A 21,840-nucleotide genomic window follows, 5' to 3' on the forward strand; every position below is an offset into this window, starting at 1 on the left:
TCTCATTTTTATTGATAAACTAGACCAGGTGTGGACCCGTTGGGTCCCATCCGCCAACACAATATTCCACCAAACTGCAAGTACGGGCGGCCCCGTTTTCTCCAGCAAAACGACGATTAAGTTGTACTTGTGGCGGGGGCTGTGGGGGGTTATGGGCCGAGCGGCCTGGAGCCGTGGGAGGGAGAGACCGAGGCTGTGGCCTAGTCCTTGCCCCGGGTCCCGCTCCTCTCCCTCCCCGTGGGCCTGGAACAGCAGCAGTGCCACCGCCCCCCCCCCCAGCCCCAGATCCCGGGTCCCGGCACGGCCTCTCCTTGCCCCCAGATCCCGCACCGGCTCCAACAACAGCCCAGGGCCTGGGTGGCAGAAATTAAGTTAAAAGGAACCGTGGAGGCGTTTGTAAAATAGAAGGAAACTTACCCGTGGAGTCATTGTGTCGCCGGTGGGAGGCCAGGCAAGTAAAGGCGAGAAAAAAGATGGCGATCAGAAAATCTGGAAAGGTCCCAACTGCGCACGCGCGGCTGGTTGTGATGTGCACGGGAACCCTCCCCGAACTGCGCAGGCGGCAAGTGGGGGCGCTGTTTTAAGTAGTTTTAAGTTTTAAATGGCAATAACTTGTAAAATATACCATCAATCTTGTTTCATTTACATCACAGGACAATGGTGAGTAAGGTGGGCAAAAAATTGTAGCACTATCGTGTACCGTTTTTGCGCAAATATAGGTACAACCTACAAACATAGAAACAAATATAGAAACAAGATGAGAGTTGTAGTAATATTTAGATGATAAGTTTTCGATCAAGTTGAGTGCAATTCATTGCAGCACAAGAGCACAGAAACAAGCTCTGCTACAGGAAGAGGTTGAGCAGGCTAGGGATCTATTCCTTGGCACACAGGAAGATGAGAGGTGATCTTATAGAGGTAAAATTATGAGAGGAATAGATCGAGCAGACACAGAGTCTCATGTCTAGAGTAGGGAATCGAGGACCAGAGGGCATAGATTTAAGGTGAGGGGGAAAGATTTAAAAGCAACCGAGGGGTAACTTTTTTACACAAATTGTGGTGGGTGTATGGCACGAGCTGCCAGAGGAGATAGTTGAGGCAGGGACTATCACAATGTTTAAAAAACATTTAGACAGGTAGATGGATAGGGTAGGTTTAAAGGGATTCGGGCAGGTGGGACATGTTGGACGGTGTGGGCAAGTTGAGCCGAAGGGCCTGTTCCCACACTGTATCACTCTATGGTTCAATGAGACTGTAAAGGCTGCTGGTTCTCTGTTCAGTTCCCGAGTTCCTCTCAGGCATAGGAAGGGGGCAGTGGTAAATTTTCACTCATCCAGTTGAACACATCTGCCATCTTGAGACAGTACACAGTTATTACATCCCAATTTGTCTTTATCTACAATATTTTGTATTATTCCCTGATTGTACCGTCATACCAGAACATCAACTGAAATAAAAAATGGAAAATCCACAATTTTGATGTGAATACATAAATGAGTCGGCATAACCTCCACATACATTGCTTGAAAATAGCATCATTTGTAGAAAGAAGGAACTGCAAATGCTGATTTACAAAGACACAGAGTGCTGGAGTAACTCAGCAGGTCAGGCAGCATCTGTGGAGAACATGGATAGGTGACGATTCGGGCCAAGACCCTTCTTCAGTTTTAAATTTGTTAAAATGTTAGTTCGTGGTGCTGGCTGGAAGGGCCGAATGGCCTACTGCTGCACCTATTGTCTATTGTCTAAATGTTATTCATTATCTTTTCTGCATGACATTCAGGAGCAGAATGTCAAAGAAATATTCAAAGCCAAAAAAATATTGAGTTAAAATGAGCCTCGTTCACATTACGATAACAAACTTCTAAATCACAGCAGGAAGAGTTTTGGTACAGCTTGATATGAAACGTGTAAAGTTAGTGTCCAGAGTGAGTGTTATAACACTCTCCGTAGATATGACTCGAAAGCATTCTGTGAAGTAAATTAAAGAGCAAATTAACAATCAGAAGCTCGGCCACGCACACACCATTTTCTTTTTACTGAGACTCTTCTAATATTTCTCTGTTCAATTCAAAGCATCATCCTTCATTCATTGTGTTCAAGAAGGAACTGCAGATGCTGGAAGATCGAAGGTACACAAAAATGCTGGAGAAACTCAGCGGGTGCAGCAGCATCTATGGAGCGAAGGAAATAGGCGACGTTTCGGGCCGAAACGTCGCCTATTTCCTTCGCTCCATAGATGCTGCTGCACCCGCTGAGTTTCTCCAGCATTTTTGTGTACCTTCATCCTTCATTCATTCACAGGTACACATGTTCTATATCACAGACAGCAGACCTGTTACTGTAGACAGACACTAAATGTTGGAGTAACTCAGCGGGTCAGCAGTATATCTGGAGAACATTTTCTCCACCATCCACATTAATTAATTATAGCATCTCTTTTCAATGTGACCTACAGAACAAGAAATACTCTGGGGCGCTTGTGTCAAGGTAGGAGCACAGCTATTGTTTACACTACCATTGTGTGACAATTGCACCAAAAGCAACAAGAAGATGGCATTTTACCACAAACTAGACTGATCTGCCCATTTTACACAGTGCGTAGAAAAGTACAACACAGAACAGGCCCTTCGGCCCACAATGTATGTACTGACCATGATGCCAAACTAACTAAACCCATCAGTCTGCACATGCTCCATATCTCTCCATTGGCTACCTGTTCATGTGTCTGTATAAATGCCCCTTAAATGCCACTGTCTTATCCACTTCCGCCACGACCCCTGACAGCGTGTTCCAGGATCCACCACTCTCTGCATCAACAAACTTGCCTCACACATCTCTTTGAAACGTTCCTCCTCTCGTCATAAACCTGTGCCCTCTAGTGTGTAATATTTCCATTCTTGGAGAACGACTCCATCTACCCTATTTATGACTTTCATATTATATACGCTTTATAACATTGCCTCTCCTTGTAGCTAATACATTGCAATCTAGGCAACATCCTGGTGAATCTCGACTGCACCCTCCCCAAAGCCTGAAACCCCCCCCCCCACCATAGCCTGAACCCCCCCATAGCCTGAACCCCCCCATAGCCCGCACCCCCCCATAGCCTGAACCCCCCCATAGCCCGCACCCTCCCCATAGCCTGCACCCTCCCCCCCAGAGCCCGCACCCCCCCCATAGCCTGCACCCTCCCCCCCATAGCCTGCCCCCCCCATAGCTTGCACCCCTCCCATAGCCTGAACCTCCCCATAGCCTGAATCCCCCCCCCATAGCCTGAACCCCCCCCCATAGCCTGAACCCTCCCCCATAGCCTGAACCCCCCCCCATAGCCTGAACCCTCCCCCATAGCCTGAACCCTCCCCCATAGCCTGCACCCTCCCCATAGCCTGAAGCCCTCCCAGTCTGAACCCCCCCCATAGCCCACCCCCCCATAGCCTGAACCCTCCCCCATAGCCTGAACCCCCCCCCATAGCCTGAACCCCCCCCCATAGCCTGAACCCTCCCCCATAGCCTGCACCCTCCCCATAGCCTGAAGCCCTCCCAGCCTGAACCCCCCACATAGCCCACACCCCCCCCCCATAGCCCGCAGCCCCCCATAGCCCGCACCCCCCCATAGCCCGCACCCCCCCCCATAGACTACACCCCCCCATAGCACACCCCCCCCATAGCCTACACCCCCCCATAGCCCACACCCCCCATAGCCTACACCCCCCCATAGCCCACACCCCCCCAGAGCCTGCACCCCCCCCATAGCCTACACCCCCCCATAGCCTACACCCCCCCATAGCCTACACCCCCCCATAGCCCACACCCCCCATAGCCTACACCCCCCCATAGCCCACACCCCCCATAGCCTACACCCCCCCCATAGCCTACACCCCCCCATAGCTCACACCCCCCATAGCCTACACCCCCCCATAGCCCACACCCCCCCAGAGCCTGCACCCCCCCCATAGCCTGCACCCCCCCATAGCCTACACCCCCCCATAGCCTACACCCCCCCATAGCCCACACCCCCCATAGCCTACACCCCCCCATAGCCTACACCCCCCCCATAGCCCACACCCCCCATAGCCTACACCCCCCCATAGCCTACACCCCCCCATAGCCCACACCCCCCCATAGCCCACACCCCCCATAGCCTACACCCCCCCCATAGCCTACACCCCCCCTAGCCCACCCCCTCACCCATAGCCTACACCCCCCCCATAGCCCGCACCCCCCCCAGAGCCTGCACCCCCCCGAGAGCCTGCACCCCCCCCCCCAGAGCCTGCACCCCCCCCAGAGCCTGCACCCCCCCCAGAGCCTGCACCCCCCCATAGCCCGCACCCCCCATAGCCCGCACCCCCCCCAGAGCCTGCACCCCCCCCCAGAGCCTGCACCCCCCCATAGCCCACACCCCCCCATAGCCTGAACCCCCCCCCCCATAGCCCACACCCCCCCCATAGCCCACACCCCCCCATAGCCTGAACCCCCCCCCCCCATAGCCCGCACATCGTTCCTCTAATCTGCAACCAGATCTGCACAAAATACTCTGAATGAGCCCTCACCAAAGTCTTATCCAACATGACTTCCCAGCTTCTATGCCCCGTGCCCCTAACTCTGAAGGCATGCCACACGGTTAGTCTAACACGGCATCAAGTTTGGCATGGACATTGTGGGCTGTACGGTGCTGCTAGTACTGCGTGTTCCACCTCCTTCGTGTTCTAAATCTAACCTCATCTTGCTTCCCATTGATGACGGCACAAGTCTTCTCATCCTCTGATTCTTGCTTCTATCTTGATCCTTCACATCCTTCTATTGTGTTCCTCACTCACACCTTAGTATAAAGGCAATCATCACAGTCACTCAGTCACTCACAACACCGCAAGCTCGGAAGCACTGAGCAACTGGCCACGTGGATATTGTTCAGGCTTTCTCTGCTACTATGTACGTTTCACCCATTCAAATACATGCAACAAACGGCAAGAATCTATGTATCTCCTTTAACATTCCACTATGTAATCAGAATACCTCTACTCCTCCAAGAAGCTGTTATCAGGCAACTGAATCATCCTACCACAATCAGAGAGCAGTGCTGCACTACTATCTACCTCTGATGTCCCTCGGACTATCCATGACCAAACTTTGCTGGCTTTACTTTGCACTAAACGTTACTCCCTTATCATGTATCTATTTACTGTAAATGGATTGATTGTAATCAATAATGTATAGTCTTTCTGCTGACTGGATAGCACGCAACAAAAAGCTTTTCATTGTACCTCGGTACATGTGACATAAACTCAACTGAAGTTGCAAAGCTTTTTGTTTAAAAGGTCTAAGTATTGAACAGCGGTTTCAAAATTACGTGATAGAAAGTGGCATCACTTTGTCCCAATCATAAAAACATGTTCTGGTTTCCTCCCTGACGTATAGCTTAGTTGCTGCATACACACTGTTTTCCAAGTGCTCATTACTGAAGCGATAACTGCACAGCTGTCATAAGCTGCAATAGAAACTTGTCCCATTTCCCCCAAACGCCAGCTCAATTAGAAATTAACCTCTGCACGTAACGACACATCAAGAAACAATCAACTACATCGCACAAAGTAGAACAGCATTAATCACAAGAAGCCAGCGCGGGTGAAAAAGTGAACATACTAGTAATGTTCATTATTTAAATGCCATCCGAATAATAAAATGACCAAAATTTACACGCTCCAGACACATTTTAAAAACCCAATCTAAATGATTCACAGGCATTGAGGTGATACACAGCACATTGCTCTAGCGTTCTTGACTTGAACGCTCACTTTGATCCCAGCCGCACCGCAACCAGTGGAACAACAGCAACATGAATCTTACTTCCGGAGGTGATCGTGTTCTTTTAGGAATAATTCTGTTCTTCTGTTGTTAACTCCCGATCCACTTTTGTAAGATCTGAGGTGAAAATAGAAAGATTTTATTGTATTTTGTTATGGTCACCGGACATCAATCAACCACTAGAGAACAGGTTCCTTCACTCCATAGATGCTGCTGCACCTGTTCAGTTTCCTCTCCAGCACTTTTGTCTACCTTCGAATTTCCAGCATCTGCAGTTCCTTCTTAACCACTAGAGAGCAGTCCTGAACTCCTAGAAGATGCTGGAGTAACTCAGCGGGTCAAGCAGCATCTGTGGAGAACATGGATAGGTGACGTTTCGCAGAGTGCTGGAGTAACTCAGCGGGTCAGGCAGCATCTGTGGAGAACATGGATAGGTGACGTTTCAGAGTGCTGGAGTAACTCAGCGGGTCAGGCAGCATCTGTGGAGAACATGGATAGGTGACGTTTCAGAGTGCTGGAGTAACTCAGCGGGACAGGCACCATCTCTGGAGAGAAGGAACGGGGGACATTTCGGGTCGCGACCCTGCTTTAGACTGATCTACTATCCTGAACTACTGTCTTCCTCATTGGAGACCCTCGGACTATCTTTGATCGGAGTTTACTGGACTTTATCTTGTGCTAAATGTTATTTATGTTATTCCCTTTATCATGTATCTGTACACTGTGGACGGCTCGATTGTAATCATGCACTTTAGTCCACTGTTAACACGCAACAAAAGGTTTTCACTGTACCTCGATACATATGACAATAAACTAAACTAAAACTACCAGTGTAAATAACAGTCTGAAGGAGGGTCTCGACCTGAAACGTCACCTATTACTTCAATCCAGAGATGCTGCCTGTCCCGCTGAGTTACTCCAGCATTTTGTGTCTATCTGCAGTTCCTTCCTAAATAACAAGAATATTACTTCATCCAAAGATATGCATTGTCACATCTTGTAAATATTTACATGCCAAACAATTCTACTTCTCAATTTAGTTAAATTACTACGCATCTTTGAATTTTTTAATCTGCTAGCACAAATATAAAGAAGCAAAGGTAAAATTCCTACTTTCGATTGAGGTTTTTAATAAATAATTTGATGCTGAAAAGTACAGCACATGACAGTGGTTGGGCCTCAGCATAGGTGAGCAACTTTGGTGAGATTCATTGCACTAATTAATTTTAAGATCAATTTAAAACAAAAAAAAAATCAACAAAACAAATGACATGTATTGAAGCAGCCGACTTCCATGCTTGCTAAATGATTTTTATCTCAACTAGCACCATCCTACCAACAAATAGAGAGTAGTCCTGAGCTACCATCTACCTCAGTGGAGACCCTCGGGCTATCTTCAAATCGGACATTAATGGACTTTATTGTGCACTAAATGTTATTCTCTTATCATGTAACTGTACGCTGTAAATGGCTCGATTGTAAGCGCATATTGTCTTTCCGCTGACTGGTTAGCACGCAACAAAAGCTTTAAGCTGTACCTCGGTACACGCGACAATAAACTAAACCAGTGTGAAACACAAAAAGTATCCTTTTGATCAATACACATTTCAAATAGCATTCAATCACAATATTAGTTTGAATCCATCAAGCTTCTATTAATACCACGGTTTGGCGGCGTATGAAACAAATAAAAAGTTTGAAAACTATTTCAAGAAATGGGCACGGTGAACAACAATTGGTCGCTTACTCAATATCTTTCCGAACGGATCCCAACAAGTCTTCTCGTTCTCGGATTGCAATAAAGTTTGCTTTGGTTTTATTAAATTCATGTGTATAATCCTGCAAAGAAAATAAAAGTATGAAACTGTTAGAGCAATCTAAGTAGCTGTATGTTCTTTTGCAGCATAACTTCTACAAGAGAGCACGTCAACCTTAGGAATTGGAAGATCCACGTTATTTTGCAAGCCCTAGAAAACCTCCTGCATCAAGGCCCTTCTTCCAATACAATATGCTGCACTCAGCAGCTTCTGACAGCGAATATGGCAGCTTGTAAGTTATTAGTTACGCGAGCATTGATACCCCGTATTGGGTTTCGCCAACAATGAAGTGACTCATCTTTGGCATTGCCTGTCCCTGCCCTCACATCCTGGATATTGTCAACACATGCTTGAAGCTGCCTCGATTACACGAGATGCCCCTGAACTTATACGGCTCTTTCACCCGCGCTTGATGAATATCTGACACCAGCCCTTCCTTGTCTGTCAGTGGTTCAATAACACTGCGGCTCAGAGGTGCCTATCCCATATACATTTGGTTTAGTTTAGTTTAGAGATACGGCGTGGAAACAGGCCAACCAGCAATCACCCCGCACACTAACACTATCCGACATACTAGGGACAATTTATAATTTATAGAAGCCAATTAACCTACAAACCTGCACGTCTTTGGAGTGTGGGAGGAAACCGGAGCACCGGGTGAAATCCCGCGCAGGTCACAGGGATAACGTACAAACTCCGTACAGACAACACCGGCAATCAGGATCAAACCCGGGTCTCTGGTGCTGAAGGTCAGCCCCAGGTCTACCCGCTGCACCACCGTGGCTATCCATTTAGGACGCTGACTATTTTGTGTGCTCGTTAATAAACTACATGGTCATCAGGTCATTAGTGAAAGGAGCAGAATTAGGCCATTCGGCCCATCAAGTCTACTCCACCATTCAATCGTGGCTGATCTATCTATCTCTCCCTCCTAACCCCATTCTCCTGCCTTCTCCCCATAAGGCCTGACACCCGTGCTAATCAAGAATCTATCTATCTCTGCCTTAAATATATCCATTGACTTGGCGTCAACAGCCGTCTGTGGCAAATAATTCCACAGATTCACCGCCCGCTGACATGGCTACAGGTGTGAATAAATGGTAGACAGTATTGGGCTGAAACCCTTTGGAAGAGCTGGCTCTGCCAAACTGTACTGCTGCACTAAGATAATAAAAGGCCCACTTAAAATTATCTACTTGCACCAAACATATATTCCAATGTGACAGGAGAAAAGATCAACAGACAGGGGCAGTATTATTAAATAGAGACTGGAATGGTTAGGTAATGAAATACTCTATGTACATATCACGTCACAGACATATAATTATCAACATCATTTCACATGTACTTCCAGAAAAAGGAGATGTGATAAGTCAAAATGGATGCCTACTCATCTTTAGACTTTAGAGTTACAGCACGGAAACAGGCCCTTCGGCCCACCGAGCCTGCGCCGACCGGCGATCACCCTGTACACTAGCAATGTCCTACACACTGAGGACAATTCGCTATTTACCGAAGCCAATTAACCTAAAACCTGATGTGGGAGGAAACAGGAGCCCCATGGAGAAAACCCACGCAGGTCACGGGTGAATGTACAAACTCCATACAGACAGCACCCGTAGTCGGGATCGAACCTGGCTACTCTACCGCTGTGCCACCGTGCCGCCCGAACTTGTTTAATTACGTTACCTACTTGTTTTGATGTACAAAGATAATTTGTTTTGTTCAATCTACCTCTTCACCACAAGAAGAATCAACAGCAATAATTTTGGCCAAAGTATATAGTTCTTAACCGGACAATATGATTCCTTGAATCATAAAATTCAAGAAGGGAGGCAGAGGATGGAATTGGGGTTGGGGGTGAGGGGGAGAGTTGATTGTAATGTGCAGAGAATAAAGTGGGATTAAGTAGGATTAGTGTAGATGGGCGGTTGATGGTCGGTGTGAGCTCAGTGGGCCGAATAGGCTTTGTCCATGCTGTATCTCTGACTCAATGATTAACTTTGCAAACACAGGAGTCGTTCTGACTGCCAAATCTTCTAAATCTTTATATAATTATTAATTGAATTGCAGATACCATAACTAAATATGACTATCTTTCCCAATGAGGCATCAAAATCTGTGATATTTTAGTTGGAGTTGTCATCCTATTAAATTGAATTTATAATGAAGAGACAACCCAAAGTTTTACAAAAGAACAAGGCACATTATTTTCAACTTTATATTAATTGTTGTCACTATATTCGCCAACAATCCCTAATTAAAAAACAAAGCGATCACTTCCCGGGAAGCTTTTACTCAACAGCTTTCAATCACCTAATGCTGAGGTTGACAATCGACATGCAATCTACAATCGGGTGATAAATCTCTCCGGCAATTTATCTTCATTTGCATTTCACGATGATCTAATATTTCAGCATTATAACCGCACTTTCAGTCTTGATAATTAGCAAATATTTAATGAAAATTAAAGATTTCTTCCACCACTTTCCCTTCATTTTGTGAAGACAATATTTCAGAAGCTTTTATCAATATTACCATTTATGCAATTTCATTCAAAGTGATGCAATGTTAAAAAATAAGCTTTCATTAAATGAACTGCAGAGCCTAGGGACACAAGCAACTGCAGATGATGGCATCTTGAACAAAACACCAAGTGCTGGAAGAACTCTGCGGGTCAGGCAGCATCTGAGGAGGTAATGGGGACATTTCAGGTTGGGATGCTTCTTCAGACTGGTTGGGCAAACACAGGTTGAAGGTGAGAAGGGGATAGTCTGCAGATGAGGTGTGAGGCATGTTTTATTTTACAGAGCGGTGGAGACCTGGAACACAATGCTAGGAAGATGGTAGATGCTATGATAGAGGCATTCTAATGGCAAGTAGATATAGCCATGAACAAGCAGGAAATAGATGGATGCAGGCCACATACACGTGATAGTAAACCAGCATGTGCAGTTGTTTGTTTCTACAGTTTGGGTTATGTTATAGAGGGGTTGGGTGACAGAGGGGTGTGGGTTGTATCATCATGTTCTCCTAGCTAGCTCAGAGGCACAAGACTGTATTATGGGGAGGAGGTGTAGGCATGATAGACAGCATCTTCTTACCTGTAGAATGTCCCTGTGCCGCTGTAGTGTGTGCATGAGTGCTGCGTTCAATGACGTCACTCCAGGTGTTGACGTGTATTCTGCCATTTTGTCATTGACTCCTGTGAGCTACAAACAATAAACAAACGTTGAAACGTGTACACAAAATGAACAAGGCTCATAGTACAGCACTTTGTCAACATATCATTTTCAATGGTACACAAAATTGCTGGAGGAACTCAGCGGGTGCAGCAGCATCTATAGAGCGAAGGAAATAGGCGACGTTTCGGGCCGAAACCCTTCTTCAGACTGATGGGGGGTGGGGAAAGAAAGAAGGAAAAAGGGAGGAGGAGGAGGAGCCCGAGGGCGGGCGGATGGGAGGGTGGGAGGAGACAGCTAGAGGGTGAAGGAAGGGGAGGGGACAGCACAGGCTAGCCAAATTGGGGGAATTCAATGTTGATGCCATAAGGGCGCAAGGACCCCAGACGGAATATGAGGTGCTGTTCCTCCAATTTCCGCTGTTGCTCACTCTGGCAATGGAGGAGACCCAGGACAGAGAGGTCGGATTGGGAATGGGAGGGGGAGTTGAAGTGCTGAGCCACCGGGAGGTCAGGTAGGTTATTGCGGACTGAGCGGAGGTGTTCGGCGAAACGGTTGCCCAACCTACGCTTGGTCTCACCGATGTAAATTAGCTGACATCTAGAGCAGCGGATGCAGTAGATGAGGTTGGAGGAGATACAGGTGAACCTTTGTCGCACCTGGAACGACTGCTTGGGACCTTGAATGGAGTCGAGGGGGGAGGTGAAGGGACAGGTGTTGCATTTCTTGCGGTTGCAACGGAAAGGGCCGGGGGAGGGGGTGGTGCGGGCGGGAAGGGAAGAATTGACGAGGGAGTTGCGGAGGGAGCGGTCTTTGCGGAAGGCAGACATGGGGGGAGATGGGAAGATGTGGCGAGTGGTGGGGTCACGTTGGAGGTGGCGGAAATGGCGGAGGATTATGTGTTGTATTTGCCGGCTGGTGGGGTGAAAGGTGAGGACCAGAGGGACTCTGCCCTTGTTGCGTGTGCGGGGATGGGGAGAGAGAGCAGTGTTACGGGGTATGGATGAGACCCTGGTGTGAGCCTCATCTATGGTGGCGGAGGGGAATCCCCGTTCCCTGAAGAACGAGGACATTTCCGATGCCCTGGTATGAAATGTCTCATCCTGGGAACAGATGCGGCGTAGGCGGAGGAATTGGGAGTAGGGGATGGAGTCTTTACAGGGGGCAGGGTGGGAAGACGTGTAGTCCAGATAGCCATGTGAGTCAGTGGGTTTGTAATGTAAGTTCTCCTCCTATCATTTTCAATGTTTACTTTCATCTTCCTCTTTTTTATAATCATTTAAAATACAGCGCTCCCCCTGCAGCTGAGAATATGGACAGGCTGTGCTTCTTAGGCCAAAGGGTACTGGTACACACATGTTCATTGCTGTTGGTGTCGACGGCAGGATCGTCTCCTCAAAGCCATTAACATAGAAACATAGAAACATTGAAATTAGGTGCAGGAGTAGGCCATTCGGCCCTTCGAGCCTGCACCGCCATTCAATATGATCATGGCTGATCATCCAACTCAGTATCCCGTACCTGCCTTCTCTCCATACCCTCTCCATACCCTCTGATCCCCTTAGCCACAAGGGCCATTAAACTTAGACCATTAAACTGGTTAAGGGTCTGACCACCTAATTTATTGAATGAATTTTTTAAATAGAACATAGAAAGTTAAATCACAAGATCACGCCTCTTCAGCCCACCATGTTTGTGCTGAGAATATGGCCAAGATAAACTAATCTCATCAGCCTGTACCTGATCCATATCCCTCCATATCCAGGTGTCTATTTAAAAGCATCTTAAACGCCACTACCGTATCTGCCTCCACCACCACCCCTGGCAGCATGTGCCAGGCACTAGTCACCCTGTGTAAAAAACTTGCCCAGTACATCTTCCTTAAACTTTGCCCCTCTCACCGTAAAACTTTAATAATCGTTTTGTAATAATAAAAACTCAAAAAATTTGAAGATGTCGTTTTTTAAATTATTAGAGGCGTTAGTACGTCATACTGGCACGTACCATAATAAGAAAAGCACCGTAATAAGCAATAGTCTTCCAACTTCCCTGCCAATGTCAGGTTAGTTTAGAGATACAGCGCGGAAACAGGCCCTTCGGCCCACCGAGTCCACAATGACCTGCGATCCCCACACATTAGCACAATGCCTACACGCACTAGGGACAATTTACACTTATACCAAGCATACAAACCCAAGCCAATTAACCTACAAGCCTGCATGTCTTTGGAGTGTGGGAGGAAACCGATGATCTCGGAGAAAACTCACGCAGGTCACAGGGAGAAAGTACAAACTCCGTTCAGGCAGCACCCGTAGTCGGTATCGAACCCGGGTCTCTGGCGCTGTGAGCGTTGTAAGGCACCAACTCCACCGCTGCGCCACCGTGTAAATAGATCTGGATGCTACTGCACTTTACATAACTAGATGCAAGTGCGACCTTTCACTGTGGCTGTTTTGATAGTGCGGCGAGCTGCCAGTGGAATACCCATCCGTGCATCACATGATGAATGAGACGGTAAGCAGGTTCTCTCAGCGCTGCACCACTCGCGGGCAGCTCCTTGTGGCCGGATCTATGTGGCATTGTAAGCCTTTGTCCATGGTCACTGAAACCACATGTAGGGCACAATGATACAGACTCTGTGATTCCTCTCACCTTCAGCAACACTACACTAACTCAATGGATTGTAGCACAACTAAATGAACATTCAAATGAACACTACCCTACAGCAACAGTCTGCCTCACATGGTGGTCTTCATATCATGCAATCAGAACCGTGCTCAAGACCAAACTAGCCATAAAACCAGGCTGGATTCTCAAAACGTAGCTGGTTGCATTTGCAAAATCACAGGTTGTCTGGTGAAAACGCACACCTCCAGATTCAGGGATGGTTTATTCCCGGTTGTTATCAGGCAACTGAACCATCCTACCACACCCGAGAGAGCCATCATGAACTACTGTCTACCTCATTGGAGACCCTTGGACTATCTTCGATGGACTTTACCTTGCACTAAACGTTATTCCCTTTATCCTGTATCTGTACACTGTGGACGGCTCGATCATGTGTTGTCTTTCCACTGACTGCTTAGCACACAACAAAAAGATTTTCCCTGTACCTCGGTACATGTGACAATAAACTAAACAAAAAATTAAAGTACACCAAAGAGATAGAGAAATGATGTCCATCAGCCTGTAGAGCATCCTATGACAGTATTCACAGCAGAATATTTTTATTTCAGTAATTAAATCAGATCACATACTCACTGATCTACTTACTGCATGTAGAAAACTCCATGCACAAACTGTGCACAAGAATTTTTGAGGTAAGATGGCATCGCACAAATACAAATTCTTACAGGTTAAATTATTTAAATGGACTGATTTTCAGATATGAAATATATAATTAAGTTATCTTCTCTGTGCTTACAGCAATACTGAAGTGCATTCAGATGGGGGGGTCCTGATGCAATCCAGGACCGGTGTATTTTGGGCAATGGATGGGGAACACCAGGGAACAGAAATGATACAATCTCTACAGCACAGCATTTTCACAAGTTTGTGAAACCTTCTGACCCCATGCTTTATCTTTTGTAATTATTTATTTGGATCATTACAACTCTACAAGAAAGCTTTGACCTTTTTTATTGAACAAACTAATAGATTAAGATTGAGGGGTGACCTTTTAACACAGGGGGCGGTGGGTGTATGGAACAAGCTGCCAGAGGAGGTAGTTGAGGCTGGGACTATCCCAAAGGTTTAAGAAACAGTTAGGCAGGTACATGGATAGGACAGGTTTGGAGGGATATGGACCAAACGTGGGCAGGTGTGACAAGTATAGCTGGGACATGTTGGCCGGTGTGGGCAAGTTGGGTCGAATGGCCAACAAGATATTGTGACAAGATATTGTTATAGCTACCAGACCGCACCAAGTAATTTTAAACGGCTGATAATGCACTACTCTCACGTCCTCTGGCCCTGCTTTTCACAGCAGCATGTACAGAATCAATATACCAGCCAAATTACATTGGATGAAATCAATTCCAGTCATTTACAGCAGTGTTATCTCCAGGCATGATCCACAGGAAAATTCCCCGTCATCTTAGTTAGACTGGGGATAGTGGTTTCATTCCATACACAAAACAAATAGGAGGGTGTGGAGACACAACAAACTGCAGATGGTGGCATCTTGAGGAAAACACAAAGTGCTGGAGGAACTCAGCAGGTCAGGCAGCATCTGTGGAGGGAATGGACAGATGGTTCAGGTTCCCTTTTCAGACGGATGGGATTGAGGGGCATGAAGGGGGGGGGGGGGTGGATGAGAGGTGGGGGCGGGACAAGGCCTGGCAAGGTGGATACATGTGGGGGAGGGGTAATTGGAAGATGGGTGGAATGTGTCAAAGGCTGTTGATAAAAGGTTGTCAAATAAGGAGAGGAGTGAAATGTAAAACTGGAGAGAGGTGATTTGGGTGGAAGGGGATGGGGAGAAGGAAAAGAGGGTATAAAATGATTAGACAGGTGTCAGAGGTTATGGGGAGAAGGCAGGAGAATGGGGTTAACAGGGAGAGATAGATCAGCCATGATTGAATGGCAGACTAGACTTGATTGGCTTGATGGGCTGAATGGCCTAATTCTACTCCTATCACTTATGAACTTAAAAATAAATGGCTTAGGTGTAATACTGTCAGGGGTACTAAAGATCCAGGGGAAAAGCATTGTATTGCATGCTATCCAATCAGATAATACTATGCATAAATACAATCAACCCAAACTCCAGTACAATGGGTAGAGTAAAGAGGAAGATACAGAGTGCAGAATATAGTTCTCAGCATTGTAGCGCAGCAGTTCCAGAGACAAAGTCCAATGTCCGCAATGGGGTAGAGGTGAATCGGACAGTACCCTAGCTTATGGAAGGACCGTTCAGATAACAGAGGGGAAAAAGCTGTTCCTGAGTCTGGTGGTGCACGCTGTCAAGCTTCTGCACCTTCTGCCGGACAGGAGTGGGGTGGGGGGGGGGGGGGGGGGGGGGGGGGGGGGCGGGAGGACTGACCGGGGTGGGACCAGCATTTGATTATGTTGGCTGCTTTCCCAAGGCAGCGTGAAGTGTAGATGGAGTCAGTGGTGGAGAGTGTGGTCTGTGTGATGGACTGGGCTACATCTACAATGGTGAGGAGTGTGGTGTGTGTGATGGACTGGGCTACATCTACAATGGTGGGGAGTGCGGTGTGTGTGATGGACTGGGCCGCATCTGCAATGGTGGGGAGTGTGGTCTGTGTGATGGACTGGGCCACATCTAAAAAACCTGGATGCAACATAATTTCCTCAAACTCAACAGCGATAAGACAGAATTCCTCCTCATAGGCTCCAATGCCACACTCAGCAAAATCAATAACCCCTCTCTCACCATCGACGGCACCACTGTCTCCCCATCTCCCCAGGCCCGCAACCTTGGCGTGATCTTTGATTCCACCCTCTCCCTTGAGCCTCACATCCGCCATGTCATTAAAACCTCCTTCTTTCATCTCCGCAACATCGCCAAACTCAGACCCTCTCTCACACCTCCCGCTGCTGAAAGACTCATCCATGCCTTCATCTCCTCCCGACTGGACTACTGCAACTCACTTCTCCTTGGCATCAGCTCCACCTACATCAACCGACTCCAACTGGTCCAGAACGCAGCCGCCCGACTCATCACCCACACCAAATCCTGGCATCACATCACTCCAGTCCTCAAACAACTTCACTGGCTTCCCATCTCCCACCGGATCAACTCCAAAATCCTGATCCTCACCTACAAAGCCCTCCACCATCTGGCCCCCCCCATATCTCACTGACCTCCTCTCCCCCTACCAACCCTCACGGTCCCACAGATCCACATCAGCCGGTCTCCTCTCCATCCACAAGTCCAACCTCCGCAGTTTTGGGGACAGAGCCTTCTCCAGGGCAGCTCCCAGGCTCTGGAACTCCCTCCCCCAACTGATCCGCAATTCCGTGTCCCTCACCATCTTCCAGTCCCGCCTCAAAACCCATCTCTTCACCTCTGCCTATCCTTAGCCCCACGTCCCCCTCCCTTTTCATCTGTGCATTAATTGCCTCATATTGTGTTTTGTATTGAATTCTGTCTTTACTTTGTGTACTAGTCATGTCTCTACTATTTATTTCATTCCCCTTACATGTTTTTCCTCTACCTGCTAAATTTTTGTACGGTGTCCTTGAGACTCTTGAAAGGCGCCCATAAATAAAATGTATTATTATTATTATTATTACAATGGTGGGGAGTGTGGTGTGTGTGATGAACTGGGCTACATCTACAATGGTGGGGTGTGTGGTCTGTGTGATGGACTGGGCTACATCTACAATGGTGGGGAGTGTGGTCTGTGTGATGGACTGGGCTACATCTACAATGGTGGGGAGTGTGGTGTGTGTGATGGACTGGGCTACATCTACAATGGTGGGGAGTGTGGTCTGTGTGATGGACTGGGCTACATCTACAATGGTGGGGAGTGTGGTCTGTGTGATGGACTGGGCTACATCTACAATGGTGGGGAGTGTGGTCTGTGTGATGGACTGGGCTACATCTACAATCTCCGCTATGGGAGACTCAGGGATGGGAGATGAGCGTGCATAGGAGGGAAAAGAGCAGGATGCAGGTTGGAGATACGTGCGTTAGGGTGGGGGCAGGAACTGTGTGAGCTTCTTGTTTATACAATGGTGCACAAGGAATACAATTAGATTTGTATTTCTGCAATGCTTTGACACTCCAGAGGATGTGGAGCAACACAGCTGCGCAGCCCACAGTGCAGTTACACGGTTTGTCATCTTAATTGCTGGCAATCAGTTTAGTTTATTGTCACGGGTACAGTGAAAAGCATTTGTTGTGTGGTAACCAGTCAGCGGAAAGACAATGCATGATTACAATCGAGCATTACGATAAGGGAAAACGTTTAGAAGAAAACGCAAGAAAAAGCCAGTTAAGTCCAATCAAAGATAGTCTGATGGCCACCAATGAGGTAGATAGTAGTTCAGGACTGCTCTCTACTTGTGGTAGGATGATTCAGTTGCCTGGTAACAGCCGGGAAGAAACTGTCCCTGAATCTGTAGGTGTACGTTTTCACACTTCTGTACCTCTTGCCCGATGGGAGAGGGGAGAAGAGGGAATGACTGGGGTGAGACTGGTCCTTGATGATGCTGCTGGCCTTGCCAAGGCAGCTTGAGGTGTAGATGGAGTCAAGAGGAGTTAGGTTTGTGTGATGGTCGGGGCTGCATCCACAATTCGCTGCAATCATTTGTGGGATTATATGGATACTGTGCAACAATAAAGAACTACACTTGGTCAATACTTTCATTATTTGAACAAATGTTGGCATGGCATCCCTGGTCTAACTATTGAAAGATTTGTGAGCCATTTCAGATTTATGAAATTGAAATAAGACCCCAGAATTTAGGATTGACAAAGGTCACATGCTGTAACTTGGAGACAAAAGAGACTGTAGATGTTGAAATATGGAGCAAGGAGCGATCTCCTGGAGGACCTCAGTGGGCTGAGCAGCACCAGTGGATGGGAAGGAACGGGCGGCGTTTCGGGTCGAACCCTTGCACCAGCCCTGATCTTGCATGGCCCACTGTGTTCCTCCAGCAAGTTGCTTATTGTTTGATGTGGTGCATCTTAATGGTGCAAGTTGGCAGGCATTAATGTGCAGGTTGAAAACATGTGAAGCAGCAGGTGAATGATTAGTTTAGTTTAGGTTTTTTGGTCACGAGTACCGAGGTACAATGAAAACCTTTTTTCTTGCAAAATGAAGACTGCTGCAAGAATTTTGAATATTACATAAAAATCTTCATTTCTATTGCAGCTGATCATGTGGTTTGAGGTGTAGAAACGGGGTCAAGGAAAGAGCGTTCACGTCGCGCCCGTTTCCACCAATATTTCCCGCACCACGCACAAGACAGACACCATTGTACGCAGATGCCGAGACACGTGTTCAGCTCTGGCTGAACAACCAATCTTGTTTGTGTACTCAATGTTTAAGAAGGAACTGCAGATGCTGGAAAAATCGAAGGTAGACAAAAATGCTGGAGAAACTCAGAGGGTGAGGCAGCTTCTATGGAGCGAAGGAATAGGTGACGTTTCGGGTTGAGACCCTTCTTCAGTCTGATGTGGGGGTCGGTGAGGTGGGGGGGGCGCGGGAAGAAGAAAGTAAGAGGCCTGAGAGGAAACCATGTGTGGACTTGATAAGAAAAAGGGTATAGAAACAAGAGATGAAAAATCAAAGCAGTAAACGAGAATGGGAGTGAAGTTAACGGTAACTAGAGGACAGCAGAAGCTTCAGAACAGGTGGAAGGACAAACACAAGGTGGCATGATTCAGGCACAGCCTGGAGCTCAGGGTATTAGCTGGTGGCTGATTGGGAAACATTATTGTAGCAAACACTATCATAGCAATAACTGTGGTAGCTCCAATTTCACCTTGGCTAATAGTTGTTCAATTTCCACAGCCATCGTATCAAACATCCTATCTTGACTCGATCCATTAAGAAGCGGCGTTGTATCAGAGCTAGAAAATTGGAAAGAAAAGGACAATAAACCAGCAGAATAATGTTGACCATATAACGATTGATATGCACCACAATTACATATAATTATTGTTTTTCTGTGCAAGTACATAATTTGACTAAAAAACATAAATATATGAATAGCCAAAATCACCTTGTTAATGTCCATCTTGGGTCAAAACTTCTTTTATCGATTTTAAAGCTGTTTTGCATTGAATGCATATTTTAAGGATATTAAATGAAACATTTAATGTTAATTATGTCAAACAATTTTTCTGGTTTTGAACATTAATATCCTATCATCAACTTTATATTTATTGTGATGAATGGCTGAATTAAGCAAAAATGAATGTCATCTATTTGGTCCAGAAATATAAACAGTAAGGCTAGAAGTTCTGGTAAAGAGGACCACTTGAACATTTCAAAATAATCAAACGACATATACATATTCTTTGGCCGCCCAGCCGTAGCCAATTGGATACTTGCCAAGAAATGATTAATTATTTTCAACTTATGCTGCTAAAAATAAGGAACAGCTTCAAAATAGTCAGACGTTTTGCAAGTTGGGCTTGAAACAGGACAATGGGGACACGAGGAACTGCAGATGCTGGGATCTGGAACAAAAAAACAAATTGCTGGAAGAACTCAGTAAATCAGGCAGCATCTGTGGAGGGAAATAAGCAGTCTTTGTTTCAGGTCGAGATTCTTCATCTGGTCTGAAGAAAGAGAGGAGGCATAGCCAACATAAAGATGCAACGAGATGGAGAGGGGCAAGAGCGGGCAAGTGATAGGTGGATATGGATGAGGTCGGGTTAATTAGTAGCTCCTCACCTATCACTTAAGACAGACACAAAGTGCTGGAGTAACTCATCGGGTCAGGCAGCATATCTGCAGGAAAGGAATAGGTGATGTTTCAACTCACACTGAAGGAGGGTCTCGACCCGAAACGTCTCCTATCCCTTATCTCCAGAGATGCTGCCTGACCTGCTGAATTACTCCAGCACTCTGAAAAATCACCTATCCATGATCTCCAGAGATGCTGCCTGACCCGCTGAGTTACTCTAGCACTGTGAAAACTAAAGGGTCTGCCCCATTTGGGCGTCATTTGCACGTCACGCAGGTGGCGCGGAAGGATTTTGAGAATCCCAAAATGGTTGCAGTTGGTGGCAGTTATGGAGCACAATGGTGGCTCCAATGGTTCAGAGATGCTGCAAATTAAAACTTGCAATTAAATTAAACTTGGCCATCTTTGTCGTGAATCTTGTTGGTACCTAAAGTCCAATGTTCGAAACTCCTACTTCCTTTGTCTGACTGATTTATACACATAAACATAACGTGTAATACAAGAACACTTCAGTTCAGCTGAAGTTGTATCATTAAAAACAAATAAACATCAGTAGGGAAAAAAATACTTTTCCACTATCTCTTGGTTTTCTTATAACAACTTTTGATTTACAGCAATAGAAATGTATCAAACCTTAAACTTATATTCTGGGTCTCTGGTAGAACAATGTTAAACTTTAACAGTTGTATCATTTCAGAACATCCATCATAAGGTCATCAGTGATAAGAGCAGAATTAGGCCATTCAGCTCATCAAGCCTACTCCACAATTCAATCATGGCTGATGTATCTGTCCCTCTCAACCCCATTCTCCTGCCTTCTCCCCATAACCGCTAACACCCGTACTAATCAAGAATCTATCTCTGCCTTAAAAATATCCATTGGCCTCCACAGCCTTATGTGGCAATGAATCCCACAGATTCACACCATTTGACTAAAGTAATTCCTATCTCCTTCATAAAGAAACGTTCTTTAATTCTGAGGCTATCACCTCTGGTCCTAGACTCTCACACTAGTGGAAACATCCTCTCCACATCCCCTCTATCCAGGCCTTTCACTATTCGGTAAACTCCAGCGAGTACAGGCCCAGTGCAGTCAACGCTCATCCTACGTTAACCCACACATTCCTGGGATCGTAAACCTCCTCTGGACCCTCTCCAGAACCAGCATATCCTTCCTCAGATATGGGGCCCACAATTGCTCACAATATTACAAAGAATTGCTAACAATACAATATTTGCAATTGCTCACAGTTGCAAATATCTCAGTAGTCAGAGAACAAAGATAGTGTGAAGGTTGAGGGAAGGAGAGTGAAGTGATATAGACTGCAGCGTAGTACCTATACCTGTCGCGGCGTCCATCTCGTATTGCCGTTCCACTGTAACTTGTGCACAGCTTGCTGAACGAAACCAACTTCAAATCCAGTTCATTTTCCAGCTGTCGAGCCTGTTTCCGTAGGTCTACATGTGGAAACAAAGCAATGACGAGCAACTTTACAAACTATACTAAATAAACATGAAGTTGAATTTTGCTTTCAGAAATCCATGTTCCCCCCAAATTCCCTCACTGATTATAGAGTGATACAGGGTGGAAACAGGCCCTTCGGCCCAATTTGCCCACACCAGACAACATGTCCCAGCTACATTAG

At 46.5% G+C, this 21,840-nt stretch overlaps 1 protein-coding gene across 4 annotated transcripts in view; it reads right to left on the reverse strand.

Moving 5' to 3' along the window:
* Positions 1–21,840, reverse strand: part of gosr1 (golgi SNAP receptor complex member 1) — a 74,640-nt gene that overhangs the window by 44,894 nt on the left and 7,906 nt on the right. Inside the window, exons 2-7 of one of the 4 annotated variants that reach the window (XM_033046316.1) lie at positions 21,532–21,652; positions 19,505–19,552; positions 19,265–19,352; positions 10,727–10,834; positions 7,553–7,644; positions 5,848–5,922 (exon numbers count right to left, since the gene is read on the reverse strand). In XM_033046316.1, coding sequence (XP_032902207.1) covers positions 5,848–5,922; positions 7,553–7,644; positions 10,727–10,834; positions 19,265–19,352; positions 19,505–19,552; positions 21,532–21,652 — 532 coding nt within the window. The remainder of the gene's footprint in view (positions 1–5,847; positions 5,923–7,552; positions 7,645–10,726; positions 10,835–19,264; positions 19,353–19,504; positions 19,553–21,531; positions 21,653–21,840) is intronic. The other 3 variants (XM_033046317.1, XM_033046318.1, XM_033046319.1) reach the window with 3 other exon arrangements.

This window comes from Amblyraja radiata, chromosome 28 (assembly GCF_010909765.2).
Source record: "Amblyraja radiata isolate CabotCenter1 chromosome 28, sAmbRad1.1.pri, whole genome shotgun sequence".
Classification (NCBI taxonomy): domain Eukaryota; kingdom Metazoa; phylum Chordata; class Chondrichthyes; order Rajiformes; family Rajidae; genus Amblyraja; species Amblyraja radiata.